We start from the raw sequence: 21,920 nt of genomic DNA, 5'->3' as shown, positions 1-21,920 counted from the left end.
AATGCTACCGTGCTGCCGTATCACAGACTATTGTCACCAAAACTGCTGATGCAATCCAGAATAAATAGCTCAGAATAAATTAATACAGTTAACACTCATTATAATGTTAGATAATTATAACATCAAAATTACTACCTAGAACACAGGCAAGTGCATTTCTCATTAGACTGACCTGCCACACATTGTTCCAGCAGCCCTCGGTTCCTAACAGTGTTCACCTTGAACTCATGATGTCCAAAAGAGAATTGCTCCTGAACAGCAGCAGCTGCAAGAAGATTGTCGACGTTCAGAACATCCGGGTCGGAGTTAGTGTCAGAAATATCATAGTGTGCTATCACTGGAGGTCCATCTGAGAACACACAACACAATGGATGATTCATTCACATGAACAGAAGGGAAGGAGGATAGGAGGTGGAAGAGGAGGAAGAAATTGTGATAACTTAGTTAACTAAAATAATTCAGGTTTTATAATAATTTCCATAGTGACAAGCATCTACTATTCCTCAATTTCTTGGTCTGCTGTATCTCTTGCTTTATTAAAAACAGTACAGTAGCAGGAGTGCACAAGCAATGTAGCTTCTCGAACAAAGAGATAGCTGCACAGTATTTTTTTTAAAATTCAAATGCATTATTGGGGGAAGGGGAAAAACAAGCTTTCAGGCTCAATGCACTTTGCAAATTCATCAGTAACTCCCAAACATGTTGCTGATAATCTGAAAATAAAACATTAAATGTGGACAGCACTATCGATGTGGTCGGATCAGGAACTGCAGCTAGACGCGCACACATACAACCAATGACCAAGAATGGCAGTATGAAAGGGCAGGGCAAAATGCAGTTACAATGGGCAGGATAACAGGCACACTATTCCCGAGAACTATATACATAAGCTGCCTTCATCATTTGTAGTCCTATTTTTGCAATCCTCTCGCTCACACACACATCATCCATACCCCATCCTAGTTAAATCAGCACAGGCCCCACTTTGGGACTTTGAGCAATTGTATAATGCCCCACCAAGTCCTCACTATCTTCCCTCAATTTCAAACCACTATTTCACCTCAGTTACTCTTGTGATCGGCACAGTGGTTCACACTGCTGCCTCACAGCACCAGGGACCCGGGTTCAATTCCAGCCTTGCGATTCCAGTCTGTGTGGAGTTTGCACTTTCTCCCAGTGTCTGGGTGGGTTTCCTCCGGGTGCTCCAGTTTACGCCCACAGTCCAAAAGTGTATAGGTTAAGTGGATAGGCCATGCTAAATTGCTTCTTTGTGTCCTAAGGTTAGGTGGGGTTATGAGGTTACGGCGATAGGGTGGGGGCGTGGGCCTAGGTATGGTACTCTTTCAGAGGGTCAGTGCAGACTCGATAGGCCGAATGGCTTCCTCCTGCACTGTAATGATTCTATTCTATGATTGGTGTGAGGTTTATTTAATATGCTATCATATAAAAAAGACGTAAAGGAAAAGCATCAAGGAACATTTGGTTGAAGGGCAGCACGGTGGCACAGTGGTTAGCATTGTTGCCTACGGCGCTGAGGACCCGGGTTCGAATCCCGGCCCTGGGTCACTGTCCGTGTGGAGTTTGCACATTCTCCCCGTGTCTGCGTGGGTTTCGCCCCCACAACCCAAAAGATGTGCAGGCTAGGTGGATTGGCCACACTAAATTGCCCCATAATTGGAAAAAATAATTGGGTACGCTAAATTTATTAAAAAAAATAAAAAATAAAAAAAAGGAACATTTGGTTGTTATTGATTAGCATACCCACCATTTTGGTATGACTTGCCATACACTAGCTTCAAAAGTTAGGAACCAGCATTGAGAGCAGCATTAGTTGGCACTCCCATGCAAGGAACCCAGGTAGAATTCTGACCAAGACCATGAACTCAAACTCTAACAGGCAAGCCAGCCCTGGTTCTTAGTCATAATGCACATTACAATAACACTTGCGGGGTGGGAAAAAAGGAGGAAGTTAGGACTTGAAGAGAGAACCAACCTGTGCCACAAAGCACGTTTCTCATAAGGTAACATGAAACATTACAAAACACTGTTTATTTTGGAGTCTAAATCTCAGGCCAAATTGCTTTTATAAAGCCAAAAGGCCAGCTGAGTGTGGAACACAGGTGTATGGATTTTATACGTTATTTACAGCCAGGGCTGAATGCTTGGCTTTTTAAAAATCTTTTCATGGGATGTGGGTGTTGCTGGCTAAGCCAGTATTTTTATTGCTCAGCCCCAAGTGACTTTGAGATGGTGGTGATGAGTCACATTCTTGAACCGCTGTAGTCAATGTGTTGTAGGTACACTCATGGTGCAGTTAGGGAGGGAGTTCCAGAATTTTGACTCGGTAGCAGTGAAAGATCAGCAATATAACTCCATGTCAGGTGTGCTGCTTGGAGGGGAACTTGCAAGCTGTGGTTCCATGTATCTGCTACCCTTATCCTTCTAGATGGCAGAGGTCGTAGATTTGGAAGGTTCTGTCGAAGGAATCTTAATAAGTTGCTGCAGAACATCTTGTAGATCAGTGTTTTTCAATTTGTTTCCCCCTGGGATCCACTTTTACCAACTGGCTGACCTTCGGGATCCACGCTGGCTGATCTTCGCAACCTACACCTCACTTACAGGTGAGCCTGTTTGCTTCTGACAATCTCACTTGCTTTGTTATTCAATGTTGCATTTCTGCTGAGGATTTCAGCCGACGAATTTCTTACTGCATCCTTTGAAAAAAAAGCTTCGTCCTTGAACTCGCCATGCTTAGTCTTCAAATGCCTTGAAGTTTTGAGGGTTTTAAATTTTAATTTACCAGTTCTTCCCTGTATATAAAACACACATGGGATTTGCATTCTAATTTGCTGTGGCACATTTAACAAAGCCATATCTCGGGGCAGCACGGTGGCGCAGTGGGTTAGCCGTGCTGCCTCACGGTGCCGAGGTCCCAGGTTTGATCCCGGCTCTGGGTCACTGTCCGAGTGGAGTTTGCACATTCTCCCAGTGTTTGCGTGGGTTTCACCCCCACAACCCAAAGATGTGCAAGGTAGGTGGATTAGCCACGCTAAATTGTCCCTTAATTGGAAATATGAATTGGGTACTCTAAATTTAATAAATAAAAACAAAGCCACATCTCAAGAAATTATTTTTATAAAGCCGTGTCCCGATTTCAGTGTTTTCTTTGTTGGCTGTTCATCAGAGGCACTGGACTTCTGCATACAGCTCACACCAGCACTACTTCGTCCCGCTGTGGACTCTCCTAAGAAGTTCTCTCCAGCAGATTCAGTTGAGAGATCCTGACCTGTTGTGTGTCTCTGGCCCTCTCATCCTTATTACAAAAAGACCCATCTTCAGTTCTTCACACAGTCTTGTTGCTTGCTTGCAGACAGCTACAAAGTGGAGGAATCTCTCCTCTGTGATTTTGTGCCAAAGCAGACGTACAGGGTGTGTGATGCCAGTGACCTGCTCTCTGCCGCCGCTTCTGGCGGGAAGATTACAGTTTCTTTTTAAAAGTTTGGTCGAGGCCAGCATTCTCAACTTAAAAGCCAATCGCAGTTGGTATTCTTAAAAGCCGGCACATTCATTGGGCACTTCTCCCACGATCGGGAATTTTGCGACCGATCCAAGGGTGTCATGGCCCTCCTGACACCCACCCGTGGGTCACGACCCTGAGTTTGAAAAACCCTGCTGTAGATGGAATACACTGTTGCTACTGTGTTTTGGCGGTGGAGGGAGGGGAGTTGAAGGTGGTGGATGAGGTGCCAATCAAACTAACCTGGATGGTGTCGAGCTCGAGTGTTTTTGGATTTGTACTCATTCAGGCAAATGGAGAGTATTCCATCACACTTCTGACTTGGGCCTTGTAGATGGTAGACACGATTTGCAGAGTCAGGAGGTGCAGGTATGCCTCCAACCAGTGCAGAGTTTTCCTCCGGATTCCCACCGACTCCAGTTCTGTTGGGGCTCCTTGATGTCACATTCATCAAATGGTACTTTGATGTCAAGGGCAGTCATTCTCACCTCACCTCTGAAGTTCAGCTCTTTTGTCTATGTTGGACCAAATTGTAATTAAGTCAGGACCTGAGTGGCCCTGGCAGAACCCAAACTGAGAGTCAGTGAGCAAGTTATTGCGGAGTAAGTGGCACTTAATAGCTTTGTCGACAACCACTTCTAGCTTTTTGCCGATGATCGACAGCAGGTAATTGACTGGGTTGGATTTGTACTGTTATTTTGCGGATAAGACATACACAGGCAGTTTTCTACGCTGTTGGGTAGATGCTAGAGTTGTAGCTATACTGGAACAGTTTAGCTAAGGGCACAACCTGTTTGGGATACAAGTCTTCACTACCATCACTGAAATGTTGGCAGAACCCAGAACCTTGGCAGTACCCATTGCCTTCACCTGTTTCTTGACATCATGTGCAATTAATTGATCTGGTTGAAGGCTTGCATCGGTGATGCTGGAGACCTCCGGATGCAGAGATGGATGGTCCACTCAGCACTTCTGGCTGAAGATGTTTGAACCTTGCTTTTTACACAATGGTGCTGGGCTTCCCCCATCATAGAGGACGGCGACATTTGTGGATCATCCTCCTCTTGTGAGTTGATTATTTGTCTACCACCATTCACGACTGGATGTGGCAGGACTGCGGAGTTTAGGGCACGCAAGTAGCCCTGTGTTGCAGGTTCACCAAATCGACACCTCATTTTTAGGTGGGCCTGCTGCTGCACCTAGCGTGTCCTCCTGCACTCTTCATTAAATCAGGGTTGGTGATAATGGTAGAGTGGGGAATATGCCAGGCCATAAGATTACATGTTTTGGTTGTATACAATTCTGCTGCTGCTTATGGCCTACAATGCCTCATGAATGCCCAGTTGAGGTGCTAGATCAGTTTAAAATCTATGCCATTTAGCATGGTGATAGTGCCACACAACACAATGGAGGGTATTTTCTTAATAAATTTAGAGTATCCAATTAATTTTTTCCAATTAAGGGGCAATTTAGCGTGGCCAATCCACCTATCCTGCACATCTTTGGCTTGTGGAGCAAAACCCATGGCAACACAGGGAGAATGTGCAAACTCTACACGGATAGTGACCCAGAGCCGGGATCGAACCCGAGACCTCGGATGTGAGGCAGCAGTGCTAACCACTGCGCCGCCGTGCTGCCTTCAATGGAAGGTATTTTCAATGCATAGCTGGAACTTTGTCATGATAAGGAGACTCGTGGTACAGCTGATCTTAACAGCTCTCAAAAATATTTTAGAAAACAATCTTATCAGTGTTGGCAGGAAACACTTGGACACAAATTCAGTTAAGACACAAGTCTAGTTCCTGAGCCCACAAATCTGCATTTGTGCGGACACAATATAATACAGGGCAATTTTATTCTGAAGTTAGTCCTTTATCTTTCCCTTTTTCTATCTGACCACTCTCAAAGTGATGACCTGAAGAGATGCCTCAACCTATCACTCTGAGGTGACCAAGCTGATCTCTCTGCAATCTCCGAACCTCTCCAACTAGAAAAGCACATTTGAAGTTGGAAAAGTCACTGTATGGCAAGGACATAAATCTTCATCATACACATCTGTAGCAAAACACAAGCTTAATGCTTACAACAAAATACTGAACTCAATGGGAAAGGAGAAAAGAACTAATGTCAAAGCCTGCACTCATCTGAAGTCAGTGCACTTTGGCCAACATATCAAGGAAGTGGAATCGAGTCATAGAGGTCCACAACACAGAAAGGCCCTTTGGCCCAACGCTCTGTGCCATTCATAAACAAACACCTAAATATACTATTCCCATTTTCCAGCACTTGGCCCATAGCCATGTATGCCTTGGCATCGCAAGTGCACATCTGAATACTTCTTAAATGTTATGAGGGTCTCTGCCTCCACCACCTTTTAAGTCAGTGAATTCCAAACTCCCATCACCCTCCCTCTGGGTGAAAACATTTTTCCTCAAATTCCCTCTAAAGCTCCTGCCCCTTACCTTAAATCTATGCTCTCTACTCATTAATCCCTTCACCAAGGGATAAAGTTTCTTCCTGTCTACTCTATGTCCGTCGTAATTTCATACATCTCAATCATGTTCCCCCTCAGTCTTCTCTGCTCCAAGGAAACCAACTCCAGTCTATCCAATCACTCTCCATAACAAAATTCTCCAGCCCAGGCAACATCATGTTAAATCATTCTGCACCCTTTGCAGTGCTATCAGATCCATGATATGGACTCCAGAACTGCACACAATACCTCTAACTGTGCCCTATTCAACATGCAGTTATACAGTTCCAGCATAACCTCCCTTGCTCTTAAACGTTATGCCTTGGCTATTAAAGGCATATAAGGCAGATACAAGGAAGGCATATAATAATATGCCTTTCTAACCACTGTACCCACCTGCTCTGCTGCTTTAAGTGACCGGTGTACATGCAAACCAAGGTACCTCTGATCCTCAGTGCTTCTCACAAACCTGCTGTTCATCATGTATTCCCTTGCCTTGTTTGTCCTGCCCAGGTGCATCACCTCATACGGAGTGCATTCCATTTGCGCTGACCAGCCTGTCTATATCCTCCTGAAATCTAAGGCTATCTTCCTCACTATTTACCGTCCCACTAATATTTGTATTATCTGTGAACTTACTGGTAAACCCTCCTACATTCAAGTCTAAATCATTTATATAAACCACAAACAGCAACGGCCCCAACATTGATCCCTGCTGGACTTCACTGGCCACAGACATTCAGTCAGAAAAGCACCCCCAGTCATTAATCTCGGATTCCTGTAACTCAGCCAATTCTGGATCCAATGTGCTAAATTTTCTTCGATCCCATGGGCTCCTATGTTCTCTATCAGCTTCCTATGTGGACCCTATCAAAAGCCAAGTAGACTATGTCGAATGCATTGCTCTCATCTACACACCTGGTCACCTCTTCGAGAAATTGAATCAAGCTGGTCAGATATGACCTTCCCTTAACAAAACCATACTGACTCTTCTTGATTAGTCCCTCTCTCTCCAAATGCAGATTAATTCTGCTGCTCAGAATTTCTTCCAATAGTTTCCCACCACTGAGGTTGGACTGACTGGCCTGTAATTTCCTGAAATAAGTCAAAGGACAGAATCTAATAAGAACACTGTGCAGACGGTCAGGGTCAGAAAAAAAAACACATCTGGAAATGGTCACAAACACAATAAGAAGGAAGAAGTCACTGCTCGAGTATAACTGGGGAACATTTTTGAGGTGACAACGACTATATTTAGGTTCAAGATTTGTTTTTTAATAAACAGATGGGTTTAATAGATTCCAGCTCAGTTTTTAGGGACATTCTCTGAAATAAGGAGACCAGGTTATTTTGGTGTGTAAAACGTCAGGAAACAAGTTTCGGATCCAGAGTCTGCAACTGAGGGAACACTTACACCTGCTATCAATTTGCATTTTTATTCAAGGCTGCAGTGAAATTCATATACAAATTCTACTACAGTTGGTCCACATATATTTTCAGTACTGCTTAAATAATGTAAACCTCACTGAAAATTGAAGTGATAACTTGCTTTATTTACTTTGTCAGTAATTTTAAGCGAGACACTTCTTTTCCAACCTCTAATATTCATTTCTTAAAGGCCTTTCTCTTGACTGACTTCAATAATTGTATTCCATCAAGCATTACATAAATCACAGATTGGTCTACTCTACAAGTACTTGTCGTAAATTATCCACACTTGGAACATTTTCAACTTGCCCCATAATACTGAGTGCAAACTATTACTTTAAATTAAAATTCAGAGTCAGAAGTTTTGACACTATTTTATAGCCTACAGCTCCAACTTTAGAACTTTGCTAGTCAAATACCTAAATCATTCAAATTCACAATGCAGCAACACAAAGAATAGCTAATGGTTAGTTCCTAATGACTATCCTTTATGATAATCCATCAGTCCTTAAGGCGTAAATGTCATATGTGCTAGCATCATGCATTAATATAAACTTGATCCAAATTTACATCACATGCATTAGCCAAATTATAGTTACCAATCCCAAGCTTAGGCTGCCAATTGGTTTTCATAAACAATTTGTGCCCTCGATTTGAGATGTAGAGATTTATAAACCTCAAAGGTTTATAAACTGAAAGGTTTACCCCAAATTTTAAAAATACATATTTTGTGGCGGAAATAAGCTTTAAAGAAAGTAGAACATTCTTTAATAATTTCAAGAAACCATAGGAACAAATGTATAATGTGTATTTTTATTGGTATGATAACTCTGGAACATCAGTTTAGAAATATTTTGATCCCGGGGGACGCTTGTGCACCATGATGTGAAGACGGGTTTTTACCGAGCTCTGTGCTGTATTTTCTGTTTCAGCCTGGAGCAACTTATATATATGTTTTGAAAAAAAACAATCTTCTTTAAAAGTTCATTTTTACAAGATGTGGGTTTTGCTGGCAAGGCCAGCTATTGTTGCCCTCCTTAATTTCCCTTGAGAAGGTGGTGGTGAGGCGCTGCCTTCTTGAACTGCTGCAGTTCATGTGGTGTAGGTACACCCACTGTGCTGTTAGGGAGGGAGTTCCAGGATTTTGACCCCGAGATAGTGATTATTTAACATCCAATTTCTATATCTTTATTATGGTTTGTCCCTTTTCTTCACTGGCTTTACACTAATTTTGTCAATTTCAAGGGCCTTTCGCCCATCATGGCGCCAGCTCATACAAAGGAGAGAAACATTGATGCGGCCCATCAAGCCACGGCATTGACTTTGACAAATCATCCAATGGAATCCTCGAACGTGGAGTACAATTCTTGATACTATAGCTTCTTTCGGGTCAGAATTTTAATCCAAAATGTTTTAATCTACCAAGCTTTGTGGTCAGATTATTACAAGAAGAACTACTGACCTCCATTAACTCGGTCAGTGCTGTTTGCACTTCACATTTGCTATTCTCGAGCACTCTGTCAACCAGTCTTTGGACTGGGTGATGCAACTTCAGAACGAAGGGTCCCGCTCTCACCTAAAGTCGACAAATTGACGTAAAAATCTAAGACATTGAAGCTAGATCAAGGAGATCCAATTTGAGGATTTCTGGGGTGGGGAGAACTGTGGGGCCCCTTGGCCTATTGAATTTGTGGCACAGCTGCTGAAAGACGTGCTGCATTTGCCTGAGATGCCACTACTAGGCAGAGCACATTGCAGCCTGCAGACCAAGCCAAAGACCAGACAGAAGCAGAAGACCCTTTCATCATTAAACTCTACTACTATCACGGTAAGTAGGAGATTCTGCAGCTGGCTACAAAGGAAACAGAATTTTTATTTTTCTGGATTTTACCGTGGCAGTAGCTAGGAAAAGAACTGGCTTTGTGTCCCCTATGGCACTATATGGGAGCAAAGGTTAGCCTGCTCTACCCTGCAGATTAAGGATCACAGATAGCACGGGCGTTCAGAAAATATTCCTTGATCCAGAATAGGCGAAAGACTACGTGACATGCAACTGGTTAACTGGGTGACCTGGTTGACTGACTAATCTATTTGATAAGCTGCAATGGAGGACGCTGTCGGATTTCAGCTGTGGGAAGTTTTCATTTTCATCTCGAGTATTTTGTTTGCTCTTCTACAGCTGCCCACAGCGTATTTCTAACATTGAATGCTTGATGGCACTACAATATTAACGGCAACTGTGAAGATTGAAGGACTGCTTTTTTAAAAATTCTTGCTATCCTGAGACAGTTTGCCACTTTTGGTTTTTGATAGATATTATATATATTTCTTTTAAATGTGTTTACTTTTTATTATAATTAATAATAATAATCTTTATTGTCACAAGTAGGCTTACATTAACACTGCAATGAAGTTACTGTGAAAATCCCCTACTTCAGCACCTGTTCAGGTACACAGGAAGAATTCAGAATGTCAAATTTACCAAACAGCACGTCTTTCGGGACTTGTGGGAGGAAACTGGAGCACGAGAAGAACATACAGACTCTGCACAGACAGTGAACCAAGCCAGCAATTGAACATGGGACCCTGGCACCATGAAGCAACAGTGCTACCCATTGTGCTACCCCTTATTTTATATAAATATTTCAGTAATAACATTAGTCATTGCGATGTTATACTATTGATAGTTCATACCGGTTCTGATAATTCTCATTTATGAATATTAAATTGAATATACAAACATTTATGCTGGAGCATACGTGAAAAGAATAGTTTTAATCAAGAATATTGATGATTGAGTCGATCAGGGAACACTTTCTTTTCTTTGTATACATGATGGCGTTGTGTTTTGGGTCACAATTCTTAATATTACTATATGCTATTTATTTTACATCATTGATGTGATATTGCAATTTGAGATAACAGTTTTAGTATGACAATTTTAATGTTATTGTTGGGCTCTTTGATATTAATATTATTTTGCTCCAGGTGGGGTTTTGGACCAAAGTTATTGGGGTTATCTTTAAGATAGTTATGTTTGTGCCTAACTTAAGAAAAAGAGGTGGGTGCAACCTTTCATTTGGAGGAGGGCCGGCTTTGGAGACTTATTATCTTTGCTCCTTTTCCCTTATCTTCCTATGTTTTTCATTCTTTGGTTGCTCTTTAAGTAGAGGGTTGTCAGTTTGCCATTTGTTCCAACTTTGTTGCCTCAATCTGGTCAGTTAATAAATTTCCCTTTTTATATAATGATATGCAAGAATGTTTCATTTAATATGACCAAATGTTCAACAAATTTTGTTAGTTGGAGTGTAAAAAGGATGAATCACCCGGTGAAGAAATGTTCTCACCTGCAGAAGCTTATGGCTGATATTGCTTTTCAGACGCATTTGTGCATTTATATTATTTCAGACTCAGGAAGAGGTGGGCGGCACAGGCCTTTCACTCCAAATTTCACTCTAAGACATGGGGTGTTGCAATTTTTGTTCACAAAAATATCACATTCGTCTCTTCACACATCATAGCAGATCCTAATGGCCACTGTGTGATTGTATCTGGTAGTTTATTTAGCAAATAAGTAATTCTAACCAACCTGTATGCACCAAATTGTTTGGTGCTCAGTTTCTTTTTCCCAATTTTTTCTCCTCTTTGCCTTACTTGCACAAATTATCTGACCCTGGGTCAAAAACTGGTTCATGCTAGATCAGCTTCTGTTATTAGTTCTTTTCCACAATCTGAGAAGGTTACTGATACTTGGTGCTGCCATTTCTCTAGTGCAAGAGATTTTTTTCTTTCCAGTTCATCATTCTTATTCAATAATAGATTTTTTCTTTTGGATAGCAAACTTGACTCCAGTGAATGTCATAGCATTGTTATATCCGATCATGTCCCCCTTTTGATAAAACTATGCTTTCCTAAAAATGTGCCCTTTGAACATACTTGGCGTTTTGATCCTGTTCTTCTTGTTGAAGAATTTATTAAATTTATCTCCTCCTAGATTGATTTGTTTTTAGACATCAACACAACCCTGGTGTAACCGTCTCCACTATTTGGAATGCATTTGAAGCTTATTTCATACACTGCAAGGATTAATAAGCAGTGCTCGAGTCGCCAATCTGAATTAGTTGATCTTAATACTCTAAATTAACCAGCAATATGTTCTGGCTTCAACCCCTAAGCCTTATAAGGAAAGATTCAGTTTAAAGGCAGAAATTTACCTTTTTTTAAAAATAAATTTAGTGCACCCAATTCATTTTTTTCCAATTAAGGGGCAATTTAGCGTGTTCAATCCACCAACCTTGCACATCTTTGGGTTGTGGGGGCAAAACCCACACAAACACAGGGAGAATGTGCAAACTCCACACGGTACAGTGACCAAGAGCCAGGATCGAACCTGGGACCTCGGCGCTGTGAGGCAGCAGGGCTAATCCACTACGCCACCATGCTGCCCTCAAAATTGATCTTTTTACCGAACAGACTAGGCAACCTTTTTCTGTAATCAAGACAACAGTTTTACGAGCATGGTGGAAAAGCCAGCAAAAATCTTTCTCACCAACTTTGCAAATCAGTGACTTCAATGTGATGACGGAAATTCACGCCAAATTTGACTTAAAGTGCATAAACGATCAATTTAAAACTTTCCATTCTACCCTGTATTCCTCAGAGTCTGCCGACAACTCCAGTTTTCATTCATTTTTTGATAAGCTTGATATACCAACCATGAGCACTGCTTATAGGTCTGCGTTACATAATCCCCTCTCAACTCTAGAAATAAGTCAGGTCTTCAAGGCGCTACAAAGTCATAAGGCTCCAGGACCTGATGGTTAACATTTAAAAGCTTGTCCCCGTTATCTCTCCTGTTTCGCTTCGTTTTCTCAGATTCACATTTTCATGGTAATCTTCCTTTAATCTTCCTTTCACTTTAAATCAGGCAAATATCTCACTGTTGCTGGAAACAGGTTAGGACCCCTTTAAGTGCAGATCTTATCGCTCCATTTCCCTGCTAAACACGGACAAGAAGATTCTTACCAAAGCTCTTGCCCTGCATTTGGAGTTCATTTTGCCAAATATAATCTCTCTGGATCAACTTGGCTTTATTAAGGGTCGACAGTCATTCTCCAATTTAAAGTAGCTATTTAATTATTTGTTCCAAGCCTCTCTCCCCTCTTCCAGAAGCTATGATTTCCGTAGATGCTGAATAAAGCACTCGACTGTAGAATAGGACTATTCATTTTAAGTTTTAGAAACACTTGTTTGTGGTCAAGTTTTTATTTTGGGGATTAAAATTTTACTTTCATCACCTGTAGCATCAACTCATAAGAATCTTTCAAACTCTGCTTATTTCCCCCTCCACGGAGGCACGAGACAGGGCTGTCCTTTATCCCAATTTCTTTTTGATATTGCTATTGAACCATTTGCTGTGTCGCTTTGATCTAATAAGAACGTAATTGGAATTAATAAGGGTGGTGTATGCTATAAGGTCTCTCTATGTAGGTTATCTTTAGTTGGACATATCTGACCCACTGTTCTCGACACTGTTGCAGTGTGCTAAATTTTCAGGCTGCAAATTAAATCTTAGAAAAGTTTGCTTTTACTGATTAAATCTGCATTTGGACTTCTTTCCATTTAATTTGGCTTGTAATAATTTTACTTACTTCGAAATATCTGTGCAGGGTGACACAATGGTTAGCACTGCTGCCTACGGCGCTGAGGACCCAGGATCGATCCCAGCCCCGGGTCACTGTCTGTGTCAAGTTTGCACATTCTCCCCGTGTCTGCATGGGTTTCACCCCCGCAACCCAGAGATGTGCAGGTTAGATGGATTGGCCACACTAAATTGCCCCTTAATTGGAAAAAAATAATTGGGTACTCTAAATTTAAAAAAAATATATCTGTGCAACACAAATCCAACAATCTTTTTAAAGTAGAAACTTAAAGACTTTACTATAAGGCACAAATCAAGACCTTGCCCATTAGTTGGCACTGTCCCTGTCGCTTGCTGGTTATGTCAATTCTACCAAAATTATGATTTTACCTAAATTTTCATAATTATTTTAGGCTATTCCTATTTTTATTTTAAAATCTTTCTTTAAATCTGTTGACCAATTGATTTCTTCTTTTATTTTGAATAAAACAACACTCTTGAATTTGTAAAACCTTTTGGAAAGACCAAAATTATACAGCGGTGTTGCTTTGCCAAATGTTTTGCATTATTATTGGTCTCCCAATATTTATGAGCTTATATATAGAGTTCACTCATTTTTAGGCAATGACAGCCCTGTTTGGGCAAATATTGAACATTACTCTTGCCTCTGTCTCTCCCGTTTCCTTATTATGTTCACTGTTACCAGCTTGTATGAATCACTATACATAAAAGAGCTCCGTGTTGAGCTCCCTTAAAATATGGTCTCAATTCAAAAATCACTTTGGATTTAAACATATTCTTCCCTCTCTTCCTATCCATTCTAATCTGTTCTTTCAGTTTTTAAAAAAATCAATTCAGCTTTCCACCTCTGGTACAGATTTAGTTTGAAATCTTTTCAAGACTTTTTCCTCTTTGTTTCCTTTGATTATCTAGCAAGGAAGAATGGCATTCCAACATTAGCTTTTTATTAGGTACCTACAAGTTGGCAGTCTTGCGAGTAAACATGTTGCTTTTTTCCTTCGCTATAGATAGGATAGATGCGGGCAGGTGGTTTCCACTGGCGGGTGAAAGCAGAACTAGGGGACATAGCCTCAAAATAAGGGGAAGTAGATTTAGGACTGAGTTTAGGAGGAACTTCTTCACCCAAAGGGTTGTGAATCTATGGAATTCCTTGCCCAGTGAAGCAGTTGAGGCCCCTTCATTAAATGTTTTACGGTAAAGATAGATAGTTTTTTGAAGAATAAAGGGATTAAGGGTTATGGTGTTCGGGTCGGAAAGTGGAGCTGAGTCCACAAAAGATCAGCCATGATCTCATTGAATGGCGGAGCAGGCTCGAGGGGCCAGATGGCCTACTCCTGCTCCTAGGTCTTATATTCTTATCTCCTGACAATCCCATTGATTTTTGTTTAAGGGGCCGTTTTTCACATTTATAACATTATTCAAAAGCTCTTTGGTCCGTCTTTAGCCAACATCAAGGCGTCTTGGGAGCAGGACTTAAATACCAGCGTCTGGCGGTCAATTCTTTTCAGACTGCCTTCTTCTTCGTTGTGGGTTAGACATGGTCTGTATCAAAATTAACATTCTTCATCGGCTCTATCTCTCTAAACCTAGAGATATACTCTGGAGGTTGTCCTGCCTGTGCGAGATATCATTTGGCTCCCGAAACACTTTCATGTTCTAGTCACGTCCAAGACTAGCTGCTTTCTGGTGCTCTGTGTTCCCAACCTTTCATACATGTGCGAAAAGTCTGGATATTAACCGTATTATGGTAATCCCTGATGATATGGCTGCAGACCATCACCATCCAGGTGCTTTGGCCTTTGCCACATTGCTTACATGTCAACGTATCTTATCAACTGTGTGTCTGAGGCTACACCCTCCCACTTGCAATGGGTCAAAGAGATGATGACGTTTCTTAAACTTGAAAAGATTAAACGTACCTTACAAGGGTCAATTAAAATATTTGATATTGATAACCTTTTGTTATTTTGATAACCTTTCTTTTTCTATGAGTTTATTCCTCTTACTTTTTAAAAAGTGTTTTCTTTTGTCCTCCTCTCCTAATTTTTTTCTCTGCCTGTATTTTACGGTTCATTTTTTAAAGTTTGGGATTGTTTTTTATCCCTGCAGATACATGGATATCAAGCACAGCAGCAGCCGAAGTGTGATGTTACACCCAAAAATGTACGTGTAGAAAAGGGTGACAATTTATGGGACTGCTAATCAACACTATAATTATTTTAGGAGTGAAGATAATTGTGTGTAAGGAAAGCTTTGGGAATGTTTTTTTTTTCTCAAATAAATAAGCACATACACTGTAGTCATATGGAGAGGGGCTTTTGTTAACCACTAAAAACAGGGATTAATCAATGGGAAAATAATAAAAGGGCTCGGTGCTATCAATGGAATGAAATAATAGTTAATGTCGGTTACTTCTTTCTATTAATTTATGGATCGTTCATTCAAACAATGTAAGCAATACTTCAATGTGGACATTGTTGTGTATGGTGTTAAAAAGAGCACCAGCTGATGTCTAGACTTCTACTCATCGCTCATAAATGCCTGCAAGCTCCTTGGTAAATATTACAAATGGGTACACAAAAGGACTTTGAGCTGTATCATCTTGCCAATTAGATCATACATCAAATGCTTAAATTTCATTCTTGCAGTTAGAGTGATAAACTGAACTGAAATGAGAGTTTAGTTTTGCAAGTGACTCTCGGGTGTATATTACTCTCCATTTAACTCATTCACTGCTAAATGCATTCTGATAGAAATTCATGGCTCTAGAAAAATATGACAGCTCTAGAAAAAATAATAATAGTAGGATTTTTTGGATTAGTTGAAGGTTGATTAGTTATAAATAAATGATTGAGGCGCTGAAATGTGAATGACAAACTAGGAACATGAGGAGTCAGAGTTTTACAGCACGGAAAGAGGCATTTCAACCCATCACACCTGCGCCGACCATCAAGCACCTAATTATTCTAATTCCATTTCCAGCACTTGGTCAGTGGCCTTGTATGCAATGGTATTTCAAGAGCTTATCTAAATACCTCTTAAATGTTGTAAGGGTTCATACCTCTACCATCCTTTCAGGCAGTGTTGAGTTCCAGATTCCAACCACCCTCTGGGTGAAAAAGCGTTTCCTCGCATCTCCTCTAACCCTCCTGCACATTAGCTTAAATCTATGCCCCCTGGTTATTGACCCCTTACTAAGGGGAAAAGTACCTTCCTATCCACCTCTATCTACGTCACTCAATTTTATACACCTCAATCAGGTCCCCCCTCAGCCTTCTCTGCTCCAGGAAAAACAATCCCAGCGTATCCAGTATTTCTTAATAGCTGAAACACTCCAGCACAGGCAACATCCTGGTGAATCCCTCTGCACCCTCTCCAGTGCGATGACCAGAACAGTACACAGTATTCCAGCTGTGGCTTAGCCAGCGTTTTACGCAGCTCCAGCATAACCCCCGTGCTCTTATATAGAATGCCTTGGTTAATAAAGGCCTTCTTAACCACCTCGCCTACCTGTCCTGCTGTCTTCAGAGATCTGTGAACTTGCGTACCAGGGTCCCTTTGATCTTCTCTACTTCCTTGGATCAGACCATTCATTATATATTCCCTTGCCTTGCTAGTCCTCCCAAAATCCTTTACCTCACACTTTTCATGGTTAAATTCCATTTACCACTCTTCTGCTCATCTTACCAGCCCGTGTATATTGTCCTGTAATCTAAGGCCTTGCACCTCACTATTTACAACATCACCAATTTTGGTGTAATTTGCAAACTTACTTGTCATCTGCAAACTCACTTATCATGCATCCTACATTCGCATCCAGGTCATCAATGCCATTAAATAATTAACTACAAACAAGGGACCAAGCACTGATCTCTTCCAGTCACAAAACAATCTTCGGCTTTGGGTGATTGTCTGTGTGGAGTTTGCACTTTCTCCCCGTTTCCTCGGGTGCTCCAGTTTCCTCCCACAGTCCAAAGATGTGCCGGTTAGGTGGATTGACCATACTAAATTGTCCCTTAGTATCCAAAAAGTTAGATGAGGTTATTGGGTTGCGGCGATAGAGTTGCAGCGTAGGCTTAAGTAGGGTGCTCTTTCCAAGAGCCAGTGCAGACTCGATGGGCCGAATAGCCTCCTTCTGCATTGTAAATCTATGATAAACAGCACTACCGTCATCGATACATCATCTCCTCAAAAAATTCAACCAAATTTGTAAGACATGATTTCTTTTGATAAAATCATGCTGACTGTCCTTGATTAATTCTTGCCTCCCCAAGTGGACATTAATTCTGTCCCTCAAAAAAAATTTCCAGCAGTTTACTATCACTGAAGTTAATTCACTGGCCTGTAATTTCCTAGTTTGACCCTACATCACTTCTTGAATAATGGCCCCACGTTAGCTGTCCTCTTGCCCTCGGGCACCTCTCCTGTGGCCAGAGAAGATTTGAACATTTTTCTTAGAGTCGCTGCAACCCCCTCCCTTGCCTCTCACAGCAACCTGGGATACATCACAGGCTCTGGAAATTTATACACGGTTAGGCCCGTTAAAATTGTTAATACCTCCTCACCTCAATGGAGTTTTCTTTCTATTATTAAAAATGTCTGATAGTTAAATGATCTTCGCTATTTTTTCTTTCCAAACTTATAATATGGGAAATTTGAAAATTGGACAACAGTATGTTGGAGCAGCAATATATTGCGCCATGTGAACATTTACTTTCTCACTCTCGATCAGGTGAAGTTGCCAGGTGGCCTTCTGGAAAATGGCAGTGGGAGAGAGGAAGACAAAGAAACAAATGGAGACATGCAAGGAACACTGTCATACATCCCAGTAAATCAATGACCAGTAGCAATGGGAGAAAGCTGGAGAGAAGATTTCCCACGTGTGCATTTGGTGGTGTGTGTCTCGGGATGAAGGGTAATAGGGAATGGAAACACAAGAAAACCCAGTTTTAAAAGCACAATCAGCTTCTCACTTCTTTTCTTTTACAAATTAGCTTACTTTATACCCATCTGATTTGCCGCAGCGCATACCCATTCACACCTGAATTGTTTAATGTACTTAATGGATGCATTTTATTATCTTATGTACTAATTAAAATACTTGGGCTCGAAGGTGTTTACACAAAAACACAAAGGCAGATTGCACACCCAACATTACTTGGTGGGCAAGTACTGCTGACAATGTTTAACATAGCTATTAATGATTGTTATGAACTAGGAGGCATCAATTTACCATATATGTAAATTAGTGGATTAACGTCCAACATGACGTTCATTGCATTAATAAATCGATAAAGGGAAACCCCCAATTTAAGTACAGTGCTTTTGCATCATGCTGATCAAATAGAGTTGCTGTTTCTCTTCACAGGGCAGACTTTCACCTGTTCCCAGAGCATGGTTTTTCTTGGAACAGGTTGTTAGTCTACCGCCAGAGCCTTATAGCTTGAGGACACAGTCGGTTAGCTCAGTTGGCTCGTTTGTGATGCAGAGGAATGCCAACAGTGCAGGTTCAATTCCCGTACAGGATGAGGTTATTAATGAAGGTCCCAACGTTTCAACTTTGTGTGGTGATCCTCAGGTTAAATAACCACTAGTCAGTTCTCAAAAGGAAGAACAACCTATGTTCTTCTGGGACTGTGGCAACATTTTCTTTTAATTGTAGCTTGAGGGGCCCCACTCTGCATCAACAGGGACTCCTTCCCATTCTTACCGCAGCGTGCCACTGGCTTGTGTTTGAAGAATTTTGCAGGTTAATACTTAACCCGGTGGCTGCTTTATTAAACTATCAGATCCTAGTCACACCAGATCATATAATACTGTCCACATTTATCTGACTACATTCTGTACCTTTTTTGCTGATACTTCTGAAGGTTGTCAAAGGAATAACTATCTAAAATTGTTATCAGCTTTTCATAAATATATAGTTTAGATCTAAGGGTTTATTTCAAATGACATGGATATCATTTTCACATTATTAATCAGCCTTACTTGTGCCTGTAATATAGGTCAGAAGATACTTTTTGTTTGGAGAGAAGATGAGTTTACAAACAGCAGGACTGTACTGATCGGCACAGAGCTAACAGAACAAAATCAAGCAATTAGATTTTAAAACAATCTCATCAGCAAAGGTGAGGGAATGGGAATGGTACAGCATTGCAACAGACTATATTTGGTATTAACAGATGGTTTGCCAAAGGCTACAAACACAAACATGCAATTTTATTCAACATAATTACTATGGGCTGAAAAACTTGATCAGAATGAAAAGAAAATATTTTGTGCAGTGTACCAAACAATACCATGCTGAATGCATGCTTAGAATCAGCTTTTCTTTCCCCTTCTCATTTCATACCAATGAAATGACTCCCCTGAGGAGATCCAGTTTCAATAGTACTAGCAGCTTTGATACCTCACAACAGTGGTCATTCTCCGTTTGTGAGCCTGGACAGTTGTTTGCAGGCTATTCAATCATAGTCAAGTAGCACAGCAGCTTCTGAACCTATCCTCATCTAATGCTGGCACACATGCACTTAGCAACAGGAGTCAACTCAGGAAAATAAACAGATCAAATTTATTTCACTGAGAAAAATGTTAGGCATTTTCAATATGAAGATCTTTTAATCAACAGAAAATAACCATAAATAAAATTCGCCAAAAGTGTGGTAATGTGCAATGCATCACAAAATATGAACCTTGCATAAATAGGAAGAAAAATTTGATTATCATGATCAAGCTGGTAAAAAATATGCATACCTGATCCAAGCATAATTTCCATGTAGCATTCTCTTTCATTCTTACTGCAACCCAAGTGCCAATCATGCACAAAATCTCTAGTTACTCAATTATCTCGACCAAACTATTTGTTTGAGCTATTTAACTCTTAACTTTAGAAAAGTAAAGCAATCTATCTATGTTGTTGTGTTGCAAACTATTATGTAGTCCAACATATAATCACATCCAGTCTTGATGCAGAACTAAGCAAATGGACATTGACCAACTGAGTTATAGATTTCTTTTGCAGTCACTATTTATACAAAGGCAATTAATACATAGAACAGACACTTAATGACATGCAACATCCATCAGTAGTACAGACATGCAAATATAAATACTTCAGCACCTACCCTTTAACACATGTTTGGCAAATATTTCCAGTCTTCAGATAGTATAGGCACATCTGGTTATTTCTGTAGCTGTGGTCCTGCATCTTCAGTGTTACCAAACAACACGGCGCTGAGCTTAAGAAAGGTACTGCTTTAGTGCAGATCACTACAAGGGAAAGGACCATGGTGTTTGGAGACAGCATTAAAATGCTCTTATCTAGGGTTAGCGGGCATGGGGAACAAAGCCCATTCACTTTTGGATACGTTTGTGGTGCAGCTCATGGTGGCATTTTTATTAACCTTGCTAACTTTTGGCATTCATTTACAATAGCTTTGTAAAGGTCAAGAGCACTGTGCTTTGAATCAATATGTACAGCTCTCTGTCACTTCATGGGAATCAGATTCCCTTCAAATGAAAACATGGTGCCCTAAATGGTCACCATCCTGTTTTCTCAAGGGAGTATTTCAAGAATAAATGTATTAAAAGATTTTGTAGGAATTTAGAAGTGAAAATTGTATGCAGATACCATTTACATGATCATCTAAAATGCTATTTTAGTGACTTACATACTGTTGATTTCACAGTATGGTGTGTGTTTCTGGAACCCACCTCTTCATTCACCTGAGGAAGGAGCTGCGCTCCGAAAGCTAGTGATTCGAAACAAATCTGTTGGACTTTAACCTGGTGTTGTAAGACTTCTTACTGATTTCACAGTTAGAAGTCAAGAGATGGGCTGCAAAAACAATATTAATAAATTGGTTTCCTTGAGAAAATAAAGAAGATTAATTAGAGAAAAAAGGACAAGATGATGGGCCGAGGCAATATTGAAATGAAACGCCAAAAAAATCTTCCTACAGTGCTTCATTTCAAAGAACCGTCAGAATTTTTATGAATGATATGTGCCAGATGCAATAGCAGATGTTGTTTAAAAAAATATTTTTTGACATGTTTTGGCTCTGTTCTTTCTACAATGAATGAATATTTGCTTTTGGTTCCTTCCTGGTTCTTATTTTTACTGTATCCTGTTCAGTCACAGTAATAGAAAGCCAGAGTTCACAGTTGCAAAATGTCAATGGTTCACATGCAGCACCTTCTGAAAGATGTCAATGGTTCACATGCACTACCTTGTGAAAGATGTCTCAACTCCTACCCCTGCTATGTGACACATGAATATCATGCTTGTGGGAGGTGGTGGTGTAATCTATAAGGCTGCTTTTATTATCGAAACTTCAAAAATTTGCCTTCCTATACGACTGAGCTCAATCATGAAACCTGCCTGTGTAAAGATCTGTTTCAGAATGACAATTAAATCTGGTTAATCAGGATTAGTTCACTTCCAACCAAACATAGTCTGAAACATTTCAGGATGTTATGCAAAGGATTAATCCCTAACACTGATCAAAAGCGTTAAGATGACACAATGAAGAAAATAGGAGGAATACACCTCAGCTCAACAGAAGACACCGGTTATAAAACTCAACAGACAGCTCCAAGGTAATAGCCCAACTACTTTGAAGGCTTATTGAGGTCACAGCTCTCAACGGAAAGAGCAACAAAAATTAGAAACAAGGGTATCAGCGTTTGAACAAGATCAGGTCCCACAAAAAAATGCAGTCCCACAAAAAAATCTTTCATTTCTGCTATACTGTTGATTGCATGGAGAGGGGGTAAAAAAATAACAGAAAGTTGGGGGGGGGGGAGAGAGAGAGAGAGAGAGAGAGAGAGAGAGAGAAGAG

General features: G+C 40.6%; 1 protein-coding gene across 1 annotated transcript in view; it reads right to left on the bottom strand.

Moving 5' to 3' along the window:
• c3h18orf25 (chromosome 3 C18orf25 homolog) overlaps positions 1-21,920 on the bottom strand; it is a 128,756-nt gene that overhangs the window by 17,007 nt on the left and 89,829 nt on the right. The window contains 1 exon segment of the mRNA XM_038793386.1: positions 173-349. Coding sequence (XP_038649314.1) covers positions 173-349 — 177 coding nt within the window.

This window comes from Scyliorhinus canicula, chromosome 3 (genome assembly GCF_902713615.1).
Source record: "Scyliorhinus canicula chromosome 3, sScyCan1.1, whole genome shotgun sequence".
In the NCBI taxonomy this organism is placed as follows: Eukaryota; Metazoa; Chordata; class Chondrichthyes; order Carcharhiniformes; family Scyliorhinidae; genus Scyliorhinus; species Scyliorhinus canicula.
The sequence above is the reverse complement of the archived record's forward strand: the minus strand, read 5'-3'. Positions and strand labels throughout refer to the sequence as shown.